The sequence below is a fragment of the Macrobrachium rosenbergii genome, chromosome 2, assembly GCF_040412425.1.
Source record: "Macrobrachium rosenbergii isolate ZJJX-2024 chromosome 2, ASM4041242v1, whole genome shotgun sequence".
In the NCBI taxonomy this organism is placed as follows: domain Eukaryota; kingdom Metazoa; phylum Arthropoda; class Malacostraca; order Decapoda; family Palaemonidae; genus Macrobrachium; species Macrobrachium rosenbergii.
The window spans coordinates 85,120,779-85,140,647 of record NC_089742.1 but is presented as its reverse complement, the minus strand read 5'-3'; the positions used below and the strand labels follow the sequence as shown (position 1 = coordinate 85,140,647).

General features: G+C 37.1%; 1 protein-coding gene across 12 annotated transcripts in view; it reads right to left on the bottom strand.

Annotated features, from left to right (window-relative positions):
• The window catches only part of LOC136848840 (mechanosensory protein 2-like), a 704,506-nt gene that overhangs the window by 205,694 nt on the left and 478,943 nt on the right, over positions 1-19,869 (bottom strand). For 2 of the 12 annotated variants that reach the window (XM_067121688.1, XM_067121697.1), the window contains exon 2: positions 103-712. The exons of the other annotated variants lie outside the window; for them this stretch is intronic. In XM_067121688.1, the coding sequence (XP_066977789.1) occupies positions 103-142 (40 nt within the window). In that variant the 5' untranslated portion in view covers positions 143-712. The remainder of the gene's footprint in view (positions 1-102; positions 713-19,869) is intronic. 12 annotated transcript variants of the gene reach the window in all.

The following is a 19,869-nucleotide window of genomic DNA, read 5'->3' as shown; positions in this document are numbered from 1 at the left end:
AAGAACAGGAACAAAGAAAAGAGGGAAAATGAAGCGAGAACACTTGACCAACCAAGATGTGCCAATCAGCTTTTGAGGTACAAAAATCGGCCTTATGCCTACCTATCTTTCGGACGGCGTTGGCAACGTTGCCAGGGGGCATGACTGCCTAGAAGCTCTGCCTCGGGACGTGCAGCACTTTTATATTTTTTGAGCGCCAATAAGCGTTGAGTTGTAGTATTCAGGTTAAGGTCTCTTCTCTTCCTTTGGCAGAGTCAGTCAACTTAGACAGACTCAGGGACACAGAAACGAGACGAGTCAGGAGGAGGTAATCGAGTCGACGGAAGAGGACGAGACCAGAAGGATAATGGAAGGAGCAGCTTCAGGACTGGAGGAAGATGAGGAGGGACGGACGGACGGCAGGAGAGCACGGCAGTGGAGGTAGGAGGGGTGTTGGGTGGAGGCGGAGGGAAAGGCACTCGAATACCACTTCTTTTCAGCTTTTTCTCAAGAGGTCACCGCGAGGGCGTTCCCACAAACCAGCTCTCTGCTCTGCTGCTGCTGCTGCTGCTGCTGTCTCTCAAGGCCTCTTGCATTCCTTCTCCCGGTTTTCCTTCACTCTCTTACGTGTTCCCAAATACTGGGGAGGATTTCCATGAGGAGGTCGCTCGGACACCTTTTCATCAACGAGACGACATTTCGTCGGTGTAAATTAGTTACTCTTTTTTGTTAACTGTAACATTCATAAAATCAATCACAAATTATTATACTAATAATACAGATGGATATGTCTGGCAAAGATATAAAAACCTCCATATTTAAAGTTTTCATATCGATAAAAACAATTTGGTTCTTTACAGATATCCAGGGTATATAGAATTAGACTGAAAGGGGACGTGGATGGCCGTTTCATTTCATTTCTTAACAATAAAATTCAGTCACTATTCATCCTTTCACCAAGATCAGAACCGATCTGCTTATACTATAACTGCCAACCGCTCTACTGTATACCTGTCTCTGAAAATCCTCGCATTTCAAATATTTCTAGATGTGGATATATACAACTTATATTTTTTTTGTAATATATATATATATATATATATATATATATATATATACATATATATATATATATATATATATATATATATATATATATATATATATATATATATACATACATATATATGTACGTATGTATGTACCTGTGTGTATATAATGTATATATATATATATATATATAAATTATATATATATATATATATATAAATATATATATATATATATATATATATATATATATATATATATATATATATATATATATATATATATATATATATATATATATATATATAAATATAAATATTAATGCACAAATATCGCTTAATACCGCATTCACTGTGCCATAGGAATAGCCTATATTCAAGAGTAGTTATAATTGACAACAGCATCTGCCTCGGCAAGGATTCGCGCCTGTTCCTTTTGTTTAGATACAGGGATAGATTGACGATTTATCAATTTGGCTAGTTCTCTTGAATCGCCAAATGTATAAGCCAACAGTCTGCCACCGTATCTAAATAAAAAAAAAAAAACCACTTCGAATCATGGTCGGGGTAGATGTACCTATCAACTAATAATGCACTTAGGCATAATGTTAATCCCAAGGTAAAGTGAAATCGATATTAAGTGGTTCTACTTTGGATTTTTTATTTTCGATCAAATTTTTGCTGAACTCTCCTGTATATTATAATTTATTTCCATTGTAAATCTTGTGAAGCCCTGAACAAATCCCTGAGTTAATGGCTAAAACAGCTGTCGGCTTGGGATAGAATAATTATAGCGGCATAATAGCATTTTTATTTATCCCTTCATCCCTTTAAGATTTCAACTTTCAAGATTGGAAGAATTGCTCCAGATACTGGAAGAGTTTCCATCAAGTATAGATGGCCCGTGCGTATTAGCAGTAGAAGAATATATATATATATATATATATATATATATATATATATATATATATATATATATATATATATATATATATATATATATATATATATATATATATATATACATACATACATACATACATACATACATAAATACATACATACATATATATATATAATATATATATATATATATATATATATATATATATATATATATATATATATATATATATATATATATATATATATATATATATATATATATATATATATATATATATATATATATATATATATATATATATATATATGACCCCACAATTTTAACACATGAAAGTAATCACTTATATTGTAAATTTTATATTCGCATGTATTTAACACTTAATTGTAAAAAATCTGAATATTAATATAAAAAACAACACAGCAATACAAAAACGCTTGCACAGTCTCTAAGACGCACTTGCGCCTTAAGTCAAAAACTAAAAAGCAAACAGCAAATGATACAGATAACTTTAAAAAGTAATATGTCAACACTTGTTTATAATAAACGCGTGCACTAACTTCATACTGATAAAGATGTAAGTGTTTTACATATGCAGGAATATTTGTTCAATACTGGTACTAAATAAGTCTCAGTACAACAGGAAAGGCCTTGCTGCAGATACTTCAGTGGTTACCCGAGGCATATTCTACGTTCTGAATCCGAATTCGAGAAGCTATAGCGTAGTAATATTATATCTGTAACGCTGACCCTCATACGGAATGCTGAGTCATGCCAGGTTCATTTCATACGAAACAAGTCGTCGTTGAGCAGGTCCTTGGTGCATTCGTCTTCAAATATTGTTGAATAAGTGAAGAGCGTAACTGTAATACTGTAATATAGTGCTCAAGTTTATTCAAGATGCCAATTCTAAACAGACAAATGTGACTCCTTTATTGAATGGGAGGAATAAACTTTCGAAAATAGGAACTTGTGCTTTTTCGGCTGAGTATTTTATTTTCCCTTGTCCTCATCTATGCAGTTTGGGGTGGTGGAGCTTTACCAATTACTTTGTGGGGGTATCACATCGCAGTGGATGTCCATTCCCCTATTTTTCGGCTTTAGTCTTAAATAAAAACTTCACGAGGAAATGGTTTGTCCTTAAGAGTTATGAAACTTTAAGCACATCTGGAAATATAAATAAATCGCATGAAGAAGAATGAATAAATGGGAACTTAAAAGCAAAAATATCTAGCGTTACATTCGTTGCAGACACACACAAACATATATATATATATATATATATATATATATATATATATATATATATATATATATATATATATATATATATATATATGTGTGTGTGTGTGTGTGTGTGTGTGTGTGTGTGTGTACGTGCGCGCGGGTGTGTGCGTATATACATGCACACATATACGTAAATTCAAGGTGATCCCAACTACAAGTCAGATTATTTAAAATTTACGAGTGTGAAAATCTCCCGAAAGGAAACGTGCTGCAGATGGCAGTAAAGTTAAAAAATTATGGTTGGCAACATTCTGTTCCCTGAGATCAGTGGTTCATTGAACTAGATTTACCTTTTCACCTTTTGAGAAAAGCAGAGAGAAATTAGTGCAACACCTGCAAGGAATCTATGACGTGAGAACATGAGAACAGTCAATGGTTTTCTGACAGAATACATGTACAACAGTACTTGGAGTCTTGTTTTTAATAATTTTTTCACTGAAGGCAGTACTCAAGAACTGAAAGATTCCCCTCGTAGGACAGACAACGAAGCAGAACTTTTAGAAACATATATTCTAGTCTACACCAGTCCCAATGACGTTTGGTTTATTGAACAGTCGACTGACAAGATCATTTATTTCTTTGACATATCTTATGTATCGAAATCGATCGTAAATGGATGTAAAGTCTGTCATTTTCAGTTTGATTCAAAATGAAATTTATGAGCATGCGCCATGTGAACCCTATGGTTTATCTAAAAATAATTCAAGGTTCCACAAATTTTAAGGAGAGAGAGAGAGAGAGAGAGAGAGAGAGAGAGAGAGAGAGAGAGAGAGAGAGAGAGAGAGAGAGATCAACGCATAATTTAACTTATATGAACCGCAATTTTCGTTAATGAAAAAATTCTTCGCATATCGGTACCGTAAATGGAGAAGCAGGACAGCCATAAAGAAACGATCTGAAGTAAACGGGCGGTTTCTTCCATCAGTTACCTACCAAAGAACCATTAATCATTATCAGAGCCTAAAGCAATGACATTCAGCAATCATTAAACGGAACGCGTTATAGAAGGAAGAAAATGTCAGGAATGGGGTATAAAGAAAGAGACATAGATTTGGATGGTGACATTATGATTGTAGGTGGAAAGAAAATCCGATCAGTCAATCACAAAAAAAAATACTTTGTCTACTTTATCGCTGAATGGTAGCCACATGTTACCTCTTAAAAGTATTTTCTATTAAGGAAATTATAATGAGAGCAATTGTGCGGTACTTTAAAAACTTCTGGTGAACCTACAATAATGTAAAAGTCTCACAGCTCTGCCACACACAAACAACCTTCGCGACATCTACGATTATGGAAAAACTCTTTCCATTTCCAACCATATCCAACCATAGGTCTGATACTTGTCCCCTCCCTTCACCCCCCCCTACAACAACTAATTCCAAACCAACGCATAATAAAACTCTTTCCCCTCTCTGTTTTGATACGTGAACAATACGGGGAAGTCTCCCGTATCTTGAAGAGGGGCTCCTCTTCCAAGTCCAGAGGGGAGCCGCTCTATTGTGTATCGTGCATCTATGAATCCCCTCGAAATATCTTCAGCGAACGAGGACGACGACGTCGACTGACAAATCAGGTGACACATATTTGGACTAACGGCGGTGAATCGTCCCTGGTAATGTGCTGCCGTCCCATGGGCCAGGCTCATACAGACTGGATATTTATAATGCCAGTCAGCCAGCCAAAGGAGTTAGAAGAAGCGGAAGACGAGGAGGGGGGAGGGGAGGGAAGATGAGCAGGAGAAAAAGGGTTCTTTCTTTGCCTTCGTATTTAGCCTCTCTCTCTCTCTCTCTCTCTCTCTCTCTCTCTCTGGACAGGATGGAAACAAAAAAGAAAAGAGGAGGAAGTAAGTTTTTTTCTGAAGTACTCATTATTCTTTTCAGATTCGTTTCTCACTCCCCAGCCTGCCTCTCTCTCTCTCTCTCTCTCTCTCTCTCTCTCTCTCTCTCTCTCTCTCTCGGAAGGAGAAGATGAAAAAGATAAATTTTTCCCTTACTTCGGTATTTAATTTTCACTCTTTCAGATTTTTTATCCTCCAATCTGAGTTTCCACCCTCTCTCTCTCTCTCTCTCTCTCTCTCTCTCTCTCTCTCTCTCTCTCTCTCTCTCTCTCTCTCAGTTTTTGGCTCCTCTCCTCCCGAGACTTGGAAGATACGCGTATAACGTCAAGGAATGTCTGGGATCTTTTGTACTGCTGCTGATTAAACAGGTTATTTATAACTCACGCGCTAAACAATGGCCGTCTTTCATTCGTCTTCATTACTTCCTTTCGACTAAAGATCGTCCGCAAATACTGAAGCCAGGACTTACTTCCAACTCGCCCGCCCATCCTCAAAAAAGAAAGAAATTCCGTGGCAGGAATTTCCACCTTATAAATACGAGTTTACATAGCATACGTTACGACACAAAAATATCTCGTAATCTAGGTAAAATGCTTTACCTCCATCAAGCTGGATAAGAATGAATAAAATAACTTCATAACTGAATATAGATCTCAGAAATATAAATAATCATTTAATCAAAATGCTATAACTAAATATGAGAAATTAATAAAAACAAAAATTATAAAAACAACGAACGATACACAATGGCCATCTTTCATTCGTCGTCATTACTTCCTTTAGACCAAAGATCGTTTTCGATCTTGAATTGGCATGATTGGAAGTGCTTGAAAATTAACTACGAATCCTATACATCATTCGAAATAAACGCCAGAGAAATAACAACCCCCCCCCACAAAAAGATTAAAAAAAAACAATTTGTATTTTTCCTAACATACGAACCTACACCTTCATATATAGGAGATTCCCACCACGCGCTTCGCGTGACTCGGCTGAGTGTAGACTCGTTCTACTGAAATCCAGAAGCTTCCTACTATACTTGCTCCACTCTCTAAATGACAGCTGTCATTTGATTCGTGTTCACCTTCAAGAACCGGTGCATGAGCGGGGGTTGGGGGACAATGGCACTCCAAAATCAAATATTAGACTTACGCAAACATTCCAGCTTGAAGGCACTAAACGAGAAGCGTCAACAGTGCCGGGGGACAGTGGGAAAGCAAACTGCAAGCAAGCATATCAAGCAGCTTATCTCAGGAACCTTTGTTAACTTGCTTGTATAATTATTGGAATAAGAACAGATACCTTCAAGACGACCCAAGGCTTATGCAGGCTGGTGTGAATCGGAGGCCTTCGGGAATTCTTTATGGCCTCACAGCAGGTATTAATGGAAGTTCAATTATCACAGTGTCGGAATAAATGACTGCGAGCAAGGGAAGCCAGAGATAATGAAAAGATGTTCAGAAGAAAAATATAATGATTATAATAAATAATAAGTAACTAAAAAGATAAAATCAAAAGAGGGAAAGAGGAGAAGAGAATAGTGCCTGCACATGAAGAAAGCGAAAAGGAGAAGCACATTAAAAGGAGATTACCATGAGATTAACCAAGGGAGTGTAAATCTCACACTTCATTTAATACTTCATTTGATGTACAGATACTATTTAAGGTTTTTTTTTCTGTAGGAATTATGATGTTCAGACTCTTTCATTAGTTTTTTAGATCAGCAACACACACACACACACACACACAGAGAGAGAGAGAGAGAGAGAGAGAGAGAGAGAGAGAGAGAGAGAGAGAGAGAGAGAGAGAGAGAGCGAACATTTATCGTAATATGGTACTGTATCTTCTGTAAACTCATTTCAATATAAACAATTTCCCTTATAAAGGCGCAGCACGTGGAATAACCAACAAACAAACAAGTAAAAATGGGCCGAAGTTTCTCCGGCGCAATCTAGTTTTCTTTACAGTGTATAATACCGTGTGAAACTCTCAGCCACGGCCCATTAAACGCTCAGCCGCGGGCCATGAAACTTACAGCCACGGCCCGGTGGTGGTCTGTGGTGTTGGCACCTAAAGCGGTGCCAGACGCACGATCATGGCTAGCTTTAACCTTTAATGAAATAAAAACTAGAGGCTAGAGGGCTGCAATTTGGTATATTTGATGATTGGAGGGTGACTGATCAACATACCAATTTGCAGCCCTCTAGCCTCAGTAGTTCTTAAGATGTGAGGGCGGACAGAAAAAGTGCGCACGGACAGACAAATAGCCATGTTAATAGTTTTCCTTTACAGGAAAGTAAAACGGCAAGATTCCCTTTAGATTCCCTTGGAAGCCAAAAAACCCGTATATGCTGTTATCAAGTAAAATACCTGACTTCATGATCCCCATAAAGCTGGAATATTTCATTAAAAAGCAAGACATCGAAGTTTGGGCGCTCAATCTCTCCCAGATTCATAAATTTCGAACCAGAATTCAACACAGCATGAAACTTACTCAGCGATCTTGTTCCTCATCTTCTACCCTCCCCCACCCCTTCCGCAAGGACTATCCCTTCCCCTCCCCGCCTCCACTACCACCCTTCTTCCTTATCAACATCACCTTCCGCCTCCTCCTCCTCTCCGTTATTTGGTCAGAACACTATTTAATATTCATGCGGAGACAGGGAATCTCATTCTCCTTCAGTAGAGTTGCAAACGCTGCAATACAGAGTCTTTTACTGGCGTCATCTGCCGGGGAACGCGTTATCCGTCAGAGGCCTTCTTTTGCAATAAGGTTGGTTACTTTTTGCAATACTCACCTTATTCTCCTCCAACCTTAGACTCTCTTTCACTAAAGTCCCCTTCATTTCTCTCTCTCTCTCTCTCTCCAGGGAAACAGTGTAATGTGATGCTTATACCTTCGCGACGGTCACTTAAGCCGATTATGACGGAGCTTATCGTAATCAGAGACTAAGATGTTGTTGGCTGGGACGAAAAGTACTTATTATTTATTTATTTTAAATTTCCTATTGAGCACCATTCTAATTACTGGATTCCGAGACCTCTATTACTTCTGTCACATTTCCAAACCCCTTCGCTCATCTCTTCATTTAAGGACCAAGAATACTGATCAACAAAACTGGCACATTTTTTAGATGAAATCTGCCTCATTACTCCAATGTACCGTCAGAACTAAATGCCAAGCAAATATGAATTCTCCAATTAATTACTTTTTTCCGAACGTCTTTCGATTACTCTTGAACATTTTAACGAAAAAACGGAGGGAAAAATTTTCATTTTTTACACTGAGCCTGAAACTGAAGCGAATTCAACATTTTAGATTCAAGCAGTTGGCGGAAGAAAGGACGGCCAAAAAGAAGACTTTCATTTAAATGAATGAGAGAGAGAGAGAGAGAGAGAGAGAGAGAGAGAGAGAGAGAGAGAGAGAGAGAGAGAGAGAGAGAGAGAGAGAGGACTCTCTTGGAAGGCTTTAATGGCACTGAGCCGAAACCTGTCTTATTACACCCAACAAGATTTAATTAGGAGGCATTTTTCCAGCAACAGCAATAGGAGGGGGAGTGGGTGAGAACACACAAAGGCAATAGAGATGTTCTGCTTTGTAGAAAAGGAAAAGACATGAAAAGGAAAAACATGATCAGGTTGATAATATATATATATATATATAAAAGGCATACATACAGCAGATTAGGATATTAAATATATATATATATATACATATATATATATATATATATATATATTATATATATATATATATACATATATATATATATATATACATATATATATATATATATATATATATATATATATATACATACATATATATATATATATATATATATATATATATATATATATATATATATATATATATATATATATATATATATATATAGAGAGAGAGAGAGAGAGAGAGAGAGAAAAACTATGAATGAATGGACACCACAGAATTGAGACTTATACATTGCAATGGGGAAAACGACACAAACGATGGCTTGGAAATAATCCTGATTCAACTCCCAACAGCACCTCAGCCCGGCCTTCCCCACCACATCCCCAAAAAAAAAAAAAGAACAGGACCACAGGGAAATAAGAATTTCGGGTTTTAATTTCCAACAATCTCATGCCATGGCGATAAAGAACCCCGTGTCTTACGTCCATAAAATATTTTCTTTCTTAAATGAAACTTGAGAAAGAAGCGACGCTACAAAAAAGAAACCCGATCAAGTGAAGCATAACATATGAGGATAAAAAAAAAGGCGCACCTTGAGACACCCGGGACTCACAATAGCACGAACATTGCCTAGACGTGTTTCTCATATGGGATGAACTGATCTGCATGTATTTAAAGCGGGTACACTTCTCCATCCAAAGAGGGGACCCCACCATTCGAATACACACACACAACACGCCTACGATAGCGCTCTGTACATTGTATAAAAGGAGCATCTCCCTCCAGTATAATGGGATTAATTTATATATATATATATATATATATATATATATATATATATATATATATATATATATATATATATATATATATATATATATATATATATTTATATATATATATATATACACACACAAATACACGTACAAAGAATGAACAGCTAATTCTTTGAGCTATCATACAAATCTTTATATGTTTGTGATACATAACAGAAAAATAATTCTTTACTGACAATTTTCAGCTCGAGCAAAGTGAAAAGAGATTATGTAATGCATCTCTCAGCGAAGAGTTAGGAAGTATGAAGGTCAAATCACCCATTTTTGCGTTCCAAAGACTCTTAACCGCCAGAAACGCCTATTAATAAGATTTAGTAGCTCTGATCCCGAACGCCGCCTAGTGAACATCAATCGCGTAACTAATGCTATCAAATCCTTTTCCACCAGCTAATAATCACCCTTAATTAATAGCTAATCTCGCCACTCAATCGACGAGGCAGCGCTCATTTCAGAATAGAAGTATTCTTCGCGAAGGGGGGGAGGCGCGCTCCCTCGCTCGTTGCTTTTGAAGGGACAATGATTTTCTGCAGAGGCCTACACAAATTTGGTACACTTTCCGCCCCGTAATAACCAAGAAGAGGAAGAAAATAAAAAAAATCTGTGACTGGTCCACGTCGAAACAAAATCTGTATATTTCTAGCACAAGACTTACTTTCTTTTTTTGACCTTATGAAGCTCTTTAGGAGTCACGTCACTCGAAACACTGGATATATCTATACATTGGCCGTGATTAAAAGCGAAATACGCCCAAAATTATCAGTCTACAGCGAGAAAGATGCATTATCGTACGACAGATTTATGGCAAATAAATTAGAAATACTATTTGTAGAAAAATGTATTTTAAAAGGTAACAAAAACAAATTTTCACAAAGCAAAATGTTTTGGGAATACCAAAATAAATTCTGGAAAATACAGTCAGAATTTTCTTGTTTTAAATTGGATGCGGGAGAAAAGAACAACCAGTATGAGCGAATCTCTCATTACTCTGCTTCAAGAAAAATAAACAAACCGGAAAAACACAATGAAAACCTGAAGTTTTTATCGTTGCTTGTGCAATTCCATTTCCTATTTTTTACTTAAAAAAAGACTTTTGAAATACTGGTTGCATAGAGTCAATATACAGTGAATTGGTGTAAAATCTTTTCATTGTATCTTTAGATATAACCTTCAAATCTCCATCTCCTACAACCTCTGGTCACTTCTGAAAGAAATCTTTTCGTAATGCTAATATTAATGATCATATTTATTCCATTTTATCTCAGATGATAACTTATTATTCTCTCTCTCTCTCTCTCTCTCTCTCTCTCTCTCTCTCTCTCTCTCTCTCTCTCTCTCTGACAAAACCGACCACAAACCTGCAACATGAACGATCTGCATTAAGATAAGAAAACACCTGAAAGAGAAAGTAAGTGAAGATTATCAAGCTGAATGCCATCGCTATTCTAGTGCTTGCATCACTAAGCAAGACCTCTTCGGTGTAACTAAGAAGTAAGAGTGCGCAGATTCGAGTGCTGAGGAACTAACCTAGACTTGAGAGAAAAGTGTAATATAGTGGTAGTGAGAGATCTAAAGTGAGGTGCGAGTACTAGTAATAATAAACAACCAGAATTTTTCCTCCGTGAGTAGATCAATTTATTTACTATCCATAATAATAATAATAATAATAATAATAATAATAATAATAATAATAATAATAATAATAATAATAATAATAATAACTAATTATTTAATTATTATTATTATATTATTATTATTATTATTTCATAGTCCATCTATTCATCACCATTACCATAAAGATGCAAACATCTTCACTGTTTTAAATAAAATTTTAAAGCTGATACAATCAACTGATCGAAAGTATCGTAAACTAGCACTTCGTGAAAGGTGCAACTTTTCATATAAGACTACGCTATAGTTCTAGTCTCTTGATTTATTTTTTTTCTCTGCGTCATCTGTTACTTACAATCCGGAGCCGTGAAATCTCTCATGCTGGACGAACAGCTTCGCGTGCAAGTCGGTATCACCATACCTGCGGCTTTTTATTTATTCTAGAGTCTTCGGAATGTTCAAGTGGTTTCCAGAAATTGGAAACCGGAATTTATATATATATATATATATATATATATGTATAACACTGTCTCTTCGACAGACCTCCAATGATCACTAGGCTGACATGGTGGCTCAGATCTTTCTGAGGGAAAACTCAAGGTTAGGTTTTATTCGATAAGTTTTGGGTTTTTGTCGTTACACTGCGATTTTCTTGTGCATCCACGTGGCGTCATTACAAATATATAGTTATATATATGTGAATATTTATAAAGCATATTTAAAGAGAGAGAGAGAGAGAGAGAGAGAGAGAGAGAGAGAGAGAGAGAGAGAGAGAGAGAGAGAGAATTATAAAAAAAATTTTCGCCAAAAGAGTTTATAAACAACTAGAAAGACTGAATATTACAAAACAGAAAAAATGCCTGATGTCAGTAACACGGATTTTTTTTATCCGAAATATCACACGCAGGAAATCTCTCAAAATAAAATCTAAAGGTTCTCAATATAAAAATTCGATCTGAGAAACCGAAAAGTTGGCTTCCTCTTTTGAAGTACGAGGGTAAGTCAAAAAGTTCCAGGAAAAATTCAATATACTCTTTATTTAAGGAAATTCAAACATCATTTTTCTACATATCTACCATCTAACTCTATACATTTTTTCAAGGCGCTGTTTCCACCTCTGCAACCCTTCTTTGTAGAAATTTGGGGCCTTTCTATTAAACCATGTTGAAACTGCATGTTTAGCAGCATCCAAAGATTCAAACCGGACTCCTCTTAAGTGTTCCTTGAGTTTTGGGAATAGGAAAAAATCTGAAGGAGCAAGATCAGGACTATAAGGAGGATGTGGAAGAGTTTCCCACCTAAATTTCCATAGGACTTCTCTTGCAACTCTTGATGAATGTGCTGGAGCGTTATCATGATGGAACAAAATTCTGCGGTGCAACTTTCCTCGACGTTTTTAGCCAATGCAGTCTTCAGTTTTTGCAAAACACCTTTGTAGTAGTTCCCGGTGATTGTTTTTGTCCTTCAAGGAAATCAATCAAAATCACTCCTTTGGAGTCCCAAAACACTGTTGCCATAACCTTCTGGGCAGATCTCGCCACTTTGAACTTCACTGGTGCAGCTGAACCTCTTGGTAACCATTGCTTTGATTGAATTTTACTTTCTGGGTCATATTGATGGATCCAAGTTTCATCTCCAGTAACAATCCGGTCAAAAACTCTGATTCATTTGATTCAATCTTCGTTAAAACTGCAAGAGAAAGTTCAGCTCTTTGATGCAGTTGGTCTTCGCGCAACGCTTTTGGGACCCAACGTGCTGAAAGTTTACTCAAACCAAGATTTTAATTTAAAATTGAAAATGCGGAACCATGGAGATCCCAGTTTCATTAGCTATCATATCGATAGTAATCCGACGATCTTCATCCACTAGATTCTGCACCAAAGCCACAATTCTTTCATTTTTGCAGTCGATGGTCTTCCCTCTCTTGGGTTGTCTTTGACGTCCTCCCGACCATCCTTAAATCGCTTTATCCAATCATAAACAACTGATTTAGATGGAGAAGAATCCATAAACTTGTTGCAAAGCTTCAATAATTTTTCCTGGTTTCCAATCAAGCTTGGTCAGGAACTTGATGTTAGCTCATCTCAAAATTTTTATTTTCCATAGGTTCAAGAAGTTACTTTTCTGAAGTAGATGTTAACACCACGGTAGCAAGAGGATGACTGAGGTAACAAGTCTATATGATCACTACATCACAGATAATTGTTTACAAGTATTTGGGTTGTTTCATTCCTGTGCAAATACATCATTCAACAATTTTTCCTGGAACTTTTTGACTTACCCTCGTATATTCATAATACATAAAAACTATATATACATATATATATATATATATATATATATATATATATATATATATATATATATATATATATATATATATATATATATGTATTCCATCTGGGAAACTGGAATTAGGCCTCTTCGTTTGAAGCATATCAGAATTTCAAAAGTAAAAATTGAACAGGGTGCGGCCATTTTACCGCATTCCACCCTGCACAGCCTCTCAAAACTTACAAGAGGAAAATATATAGAAAGATAGTCAGCTTTAGAGTCTCCAGCACAAAGAGCATTTAGAGCTACTGCCACCTTGTACACCAATGGCTCATCCTCTGCTGAGGCAAATAACGAAAATATACTCGCCCCCTGAGGCGATGAGGGGGCAGCCTTTTCAGGAAATGAGTTTCCTCCTCTGTAATCATCTTAGCGCAAGAACGAAAACCTTGAAAACTGCTTTTTCCTCTTTACAAGTGTTTGTACATATATATATATATATATATATATATATATATATATATATATATATATATATATATATATATATATATATATATATATATGTGTGTGTGTGTGTATGTGTGTGTATGTATGTGTATGTATGTGTATGTATGTATAAGCTGTCAATAATCTCTAACGATTTTAACATTAACGAGAAAAGAGCTTCACTTATAAGTAGAAAATACGGTCTTTGAAAATGGAGTGGCATCTTATTTGCAATGATCTTCCAAAGTATGAAGAATGCATCCTTACCTATATTTTCAATGTATAGATAAAGGAAACCATAACGAACGTGAATATACCTAATTTTGATTCAATTAATGGCTGAAAATAGTTCAGTGTTCTGACCAGTGTCGCATAACAGAAGAAAAGAACGATGGAAACAAGCACGATAATAATAGCTTTCTTAACAAAAGGAACTTATAATTAGACACAAGTCAGTGTATAAAAAGGCTTGACCCAGTTATACGTAACAGAATCGAATAAGAGCTAGTTGAAGTACGAATGCCAGGTGCAATGCAAAGGCGAGGGTGTCAAGATAGGCGGAAATTTTATTATTCTTGAGTTAGAAAGAAAAATTGTGATACGAAAACGAGTAGATCCTAAAATAATCTTTGGAGATCGCAAAATTCATATACGAGGAAAACAAAAACAACAACAAAACTGTGAAATGGCCTAAATCCGAGACTTGACATACTATCTACCAATAACGCCTGTAGACACAAGTGATATATTGTATAATTAAAGAAATAAGGGCGTGCGCAAGCGCTTGTGTCCGTGAGGGCACAAGCTTCTGTAAAAGTCATTTCACTTTAATCCTGTACGTAGCACCACCTCAAACAAGACTTCCATGTTACAGTCCCAAAGAGAAATAATTAGATGGCAAGTGAAACATCTTAACGATGCAAATGACGCGTCACATCATTGAGAAACAGAACTCATAACAAGACTATTGACGTAGAGACACGAAAAATAAAATCCAACTAAAGCACAAATTCTCGAGCATCCACTGGCCGGAGTGCCACAAGTGGAGAATCATGACCCAGAAAGCAGTCCACGTGCAACTTGATTTCTCTCAGCTTTTTCAAAAGCAAGAATGAAAATGCGCTGAGGAAGTGATCAACGTTATAGCTGGTGAGATTATTTTTCTTCTCTTTTCTCGTCTCTCTCTTTTCACATTCTTTACTGACGTTGGCCTATCTAAACTCTGACATAAAAAACTGCTCTTCCCATCAGATGTATCATTCCTAATTGTTCCCCTACATCAAAGCGAACGGTGCCAGTGTGTAGGCAAAGTGGGATGAAGTATTTCAGAAGTATGTTACGTCTCTGAAGGATTCGTCGGGACCCCTTTGTCTCTCATTTCCATTCGGTTTGGTTCTTTATCCCTTCCAGCCTTACTAGCCTAGAGGGAGCGCGTAAGGCGGGGAGGGGTTTGGGGGTGGGGGGGGAGGTGCCGGGGTTGGAAGTTTGAGGGAAAGAATTCGGATCCGTAGCATTTCAACGGAATACCACCGACGCAGTCAATAAGAAAGTAAGAAGTCAGTTGTTCATTCCAAAAGGATCTTCAGGGTTATTGCACTATAGAATATTTTCTTCTTTCTGTTTTATGTTGAAGATACCATAAAAATTATAAGTCCTAAATAATAAGAGGCAATACTCATGTCACCTATTCATTCAGGATTTTGATGGAGATTACATACATAATTTGTGGTAAGATTCTGTTTTTCATGCAGCCACTGCTCTATCTTCGCTTTGAAAATAAACCAATACATATGTAGAAACCTTCCGCAGTCTCACAATTTTCTTAAAAACACTTTTAAACACAAAACGTGTAACTCAACACGCACAAAAATAATAAGCACATCCAAGGTTGGGCGACGTTGCAACACACACACACGTCAGGCAGGTAACTCTGCTGCAAAAATAAGCGCAGAAATAAGCAAAGTTACATAAGCAAACAGGACTGAAATCATCCATACTAAGAAACTCAACGAGAGACAGGTAATTCGGGGACACCCGGATGGTCTCCCTTCGCTGTTCGAACTACTGGTCCGATCGAACGTAACGGGCAGCTCAAGTATTATAAAATGAAGAAAAATGAAGAAGAGGAGTATTCGTGGGGTTAGGAGAAGGGCCGCTGGGGAGAGGGGGGTGGGGGGACATCTGAGAACAGAATGAGTGATGATCGAGGTGAGGAAGAGGGAGGGAGGGAGTGATGGAGGCAGGGGAGGGGAAGGGATGAGCAAGATGGGGGTGAGGAGTGAAGCCGTTGGAGGAGGGTGTGAGAGATGAGGTGGAGGAGAACCGAGATAAGGATGTCGCGGATAAAAGACGAAAGTGCTGTAATCAGGGCAAGACTCCATGTACAAATGCTATAATTAGCAATCCTTCAATATGACAATGATAAGAAGAATTAAACAAACTAGGTTGTACAGATCAACAATAAGCAATCCCTCAAAATACAATAATGATGATGATAAATCAAAACACGGGTTTTACGAAACGATGTTGCTGATCCGTTACGAAACCCTGGCAGGATAAAAGATAAGCGTTAACAGCGTCTCCTCCTCATAAGAATCTTGAGAATTGTGTCATGAAGGGTCCAATGGAAATACTCAAGGCCGTGTGACATTGGCCTTTAGAAAGGAACGGGGGGAAGGAGTTACGCAACAATAAGTGTTACGATTTAAGTACATTTAAAAGTGCAAATGAAGCAGAATACAAACAAGGAAAGCGTGACAACGCAAGGGCACAAGACGACCTTCCTCCAGAACTCGAGAACAAGTGGGAGTCTTGATGGCTGATAAGGTGGTATGCCTTCCAGTTGAACCCAAGGGAAGAGGGACCGGGGGCGGGGATCAGGGGGTCGGGGTTCACGGGTGGTGGTATTGAGAGTGTTTGGTGAAACAAGTATCTAAAAATTGGGAGGAACTAGAAGTGACGTAATGTAAACTACAATTAGCTTGGTAGCATATAGTGCACAAGAGAAAGAGAGAGAGAAAAAAAATATAGCAATACATTAGTTAAAATTATGTTAAAACGCAAACCATAAAATAACACAAAAATTAAATTATTCCATACAAAAATAATTTGCAGTTAGTATTAAATTGGTTAAATGAAACGGAGAAAAAATAAACAGACGATGCAAGGCACAAATAAAAAGAAAAGTGAATAGAATACAAAATTTGGCTAAATAAAAGAGACTGGCTTGTCAAAAAATGGAGAATAGAGGTAGAGGGAAATTAAAAAAACTATGTTCATGTTACATTAAAAAATTCAAAACGACGTGTTTTATGAATGAATGAATTTTAAATGAAGGACAAAGGTCAGGCGCTGGGACTGACGAAGTACTTTGCAAAAATCAATTTGTCAAAATATGACAGACTGAAAAGCGTACAGAAAAGATGTGTATAATGATAAAAGCGGCACATACATAAAAATCATATATACAAAATATAATCAAGAAAAGACTGTGAACGCGGGATTTTAACACGCTTGGTGTTCCAAATTTCTGTATTCGTTTTGTAAATTTAGGAAACAGAAATTCAAACAATATAACTATATATTCGGTGTCTTGTTTTATTTCCATTCCCTGAGAACTTGTATATTTTATGTCAATTTTCATTCTGGAGAGAGAGAGAGAGAGAGAGAGAGAGAGAGAGAGAGAGAGAGAGAGAGAGAGAGAGAGAGAGAGAGAGAGAGGTTATTTATCAAGTACAGGACAAAAGATACGCGCAGACACAACGTACACAAGCACATATATCAACACTCGTATCCTACAAGACAAACAAAACTTTCACCTAAACACACACACACACACACAAAACCACAATGAAATGTACTTTATGCCTTCAAGAGAGAATGATTCAAGAGCAATGTCTTAATATAGAATCTGTCGCTACTGTTTACGGCCAATCACAAAGGCCATCACGATCCCCGAGGGAAAATAATGAAAGCTTGGGGAAAATAAGGAATATATATAACGGGTGGGGAAAGTGGTGCTCTCCTTCCATCTTCTCCATTGACAGACGACGTTAGACGGTATTCTTGCCAGCGTGTAACATAATTTGCAAGTTTTTTTGCTCTCAAACTTATGTTAATTACTCTACATACAATAGATAGAAAAATGAAAACTAAGTTAACAGAAATTAATTTTTATGACAATTCTGTGAAAAGAAATTTGAAGAAATATTAACACAATTCTTTGAGCCAAGAATCGTAAAACCAAGTCACAGGCGAATCCAACATTTCCGTATCCAGACTTGGCATGAGAGGACAGAAGTGAACGGGCTCACATACGAGAAACTCATATATACAGACACACAAAGAGAGAGAGAGAGAGAGAGAGAGAGAGAGAGAGAGAGAGAGAGAGAGAGAGAGAGAGGATGTCGTAAAGGTTTAGTCCTTAGCTGCGGAGAAACGGGAAAAATTACACCCTATAATTCATATTCCTTTTGTTGTGGGAGTAATCTAGAACAGATGTATTGGTGATAAGAATGGGCATCCCGCTGCCACTGTCTTCAGCCGACACTGGCGACGGGAAAAGAAGACGACAACTTTCATGGGGCATAAATGAAATAGGAAAATCTACGAAGAGCCAAAGAGGAAAGAGAAGAAAATTTTCGGGTTTTATGATGAGAGATGGTTCTGCTGAAGAGGATTTTATCGCTGTGAAAGGGGTATTTTGTTGTCAGTTATTTCCTGTAAAAATGTGCTATTCAGGTCCGCTAGAATTTCTCGGTTAAACTTGGCGGATTCTCGGTTTCGCGGAAATCTCTCTCTCTCTCTCTCTCTCTCTCTCTCTCTCTCTCTCTCTCTCTCTCTCTCTCTCTCTCTCTCTCTCTATTCTTTCCCTTAACGGCTGGCTTATTCTTATTTGGTCAACAAGGGAGTCCACCTGGAGGATATTCGCTTTGCAATAAGTCAGATAAAAAGAGGAGGTGAAAAGCAAGATAGCATAACGCGATTTTTTTTGCGAGGAAATAAAAAATAGTTTGAGTACTGTGCTAAATGAAAAACTTAGAAATGAAAATCAGATAAAAATACGGTACAGCCTTTCTAGCAAACGTCGTGGCTTATACACTTAAATGTTTTTCTAAATCAGATATTCATAAATTTCAGAAACTGCAAGGTATACAATAAATATCGAATGCGCTTTCATGGAAAATGTTATGTGGATTTTAATACAAAAATATTATATGCAAGCGTGTGAATGTATGTACATTCATACGATAAAGTTGAGAGAGAGAGAGAGAGAGAGAGAGAGAAATTACTTTAGGCACTCTGACATAAATGTTTTGGTTTTTGGAAAGTCAAGGCAAATTTCCTTGATTTCCATGCGACTCGTAAAATCATTTGAATATATTAATATGCAAAAACAGATCATTAAAAAGAAACACAAGCGTCTAAGAGCAGTATATTAAATTGGAGTTCTAACTTCAAAAGAATTTTTTTTTCTCTCTCTCTCACTTTCTCTCATATTTGTTCTTCAGATGAATTAGTGTTTACAAGGTAGACGACGAGAACAGGAGACCGGCTAAGAGGTGGAAGTGAGGCTATATAAAAATATTTTATGGAAACACGGTGAGGGGGAGGAGGAGGGGTATGAGGATTGTTAGGGTAGTGGGGTGGGGTGGGGTTGGCGGTTCAGTGGGAATCCTTGGGTCGGGTATAGGAGGTGAGGGGTCTGATTATGGAAAGGTTTAGAGGTCTGGCTCTTCGGAATTTGGTCGGTGGACAAAATGTTTTGTGCTCGGCCGGGCAGATGTTATCAGAGAGCGAGCGAGCGAGATGAAAACGATGTTTTATCGGTGTTGTGGTGGTGAATCCTCCTCAACATCATATGGTATATTAAATTCACATAGTATCGTCCAGCAAGCTCCATAGTTCTTCTAGGAGGGACGATGGAT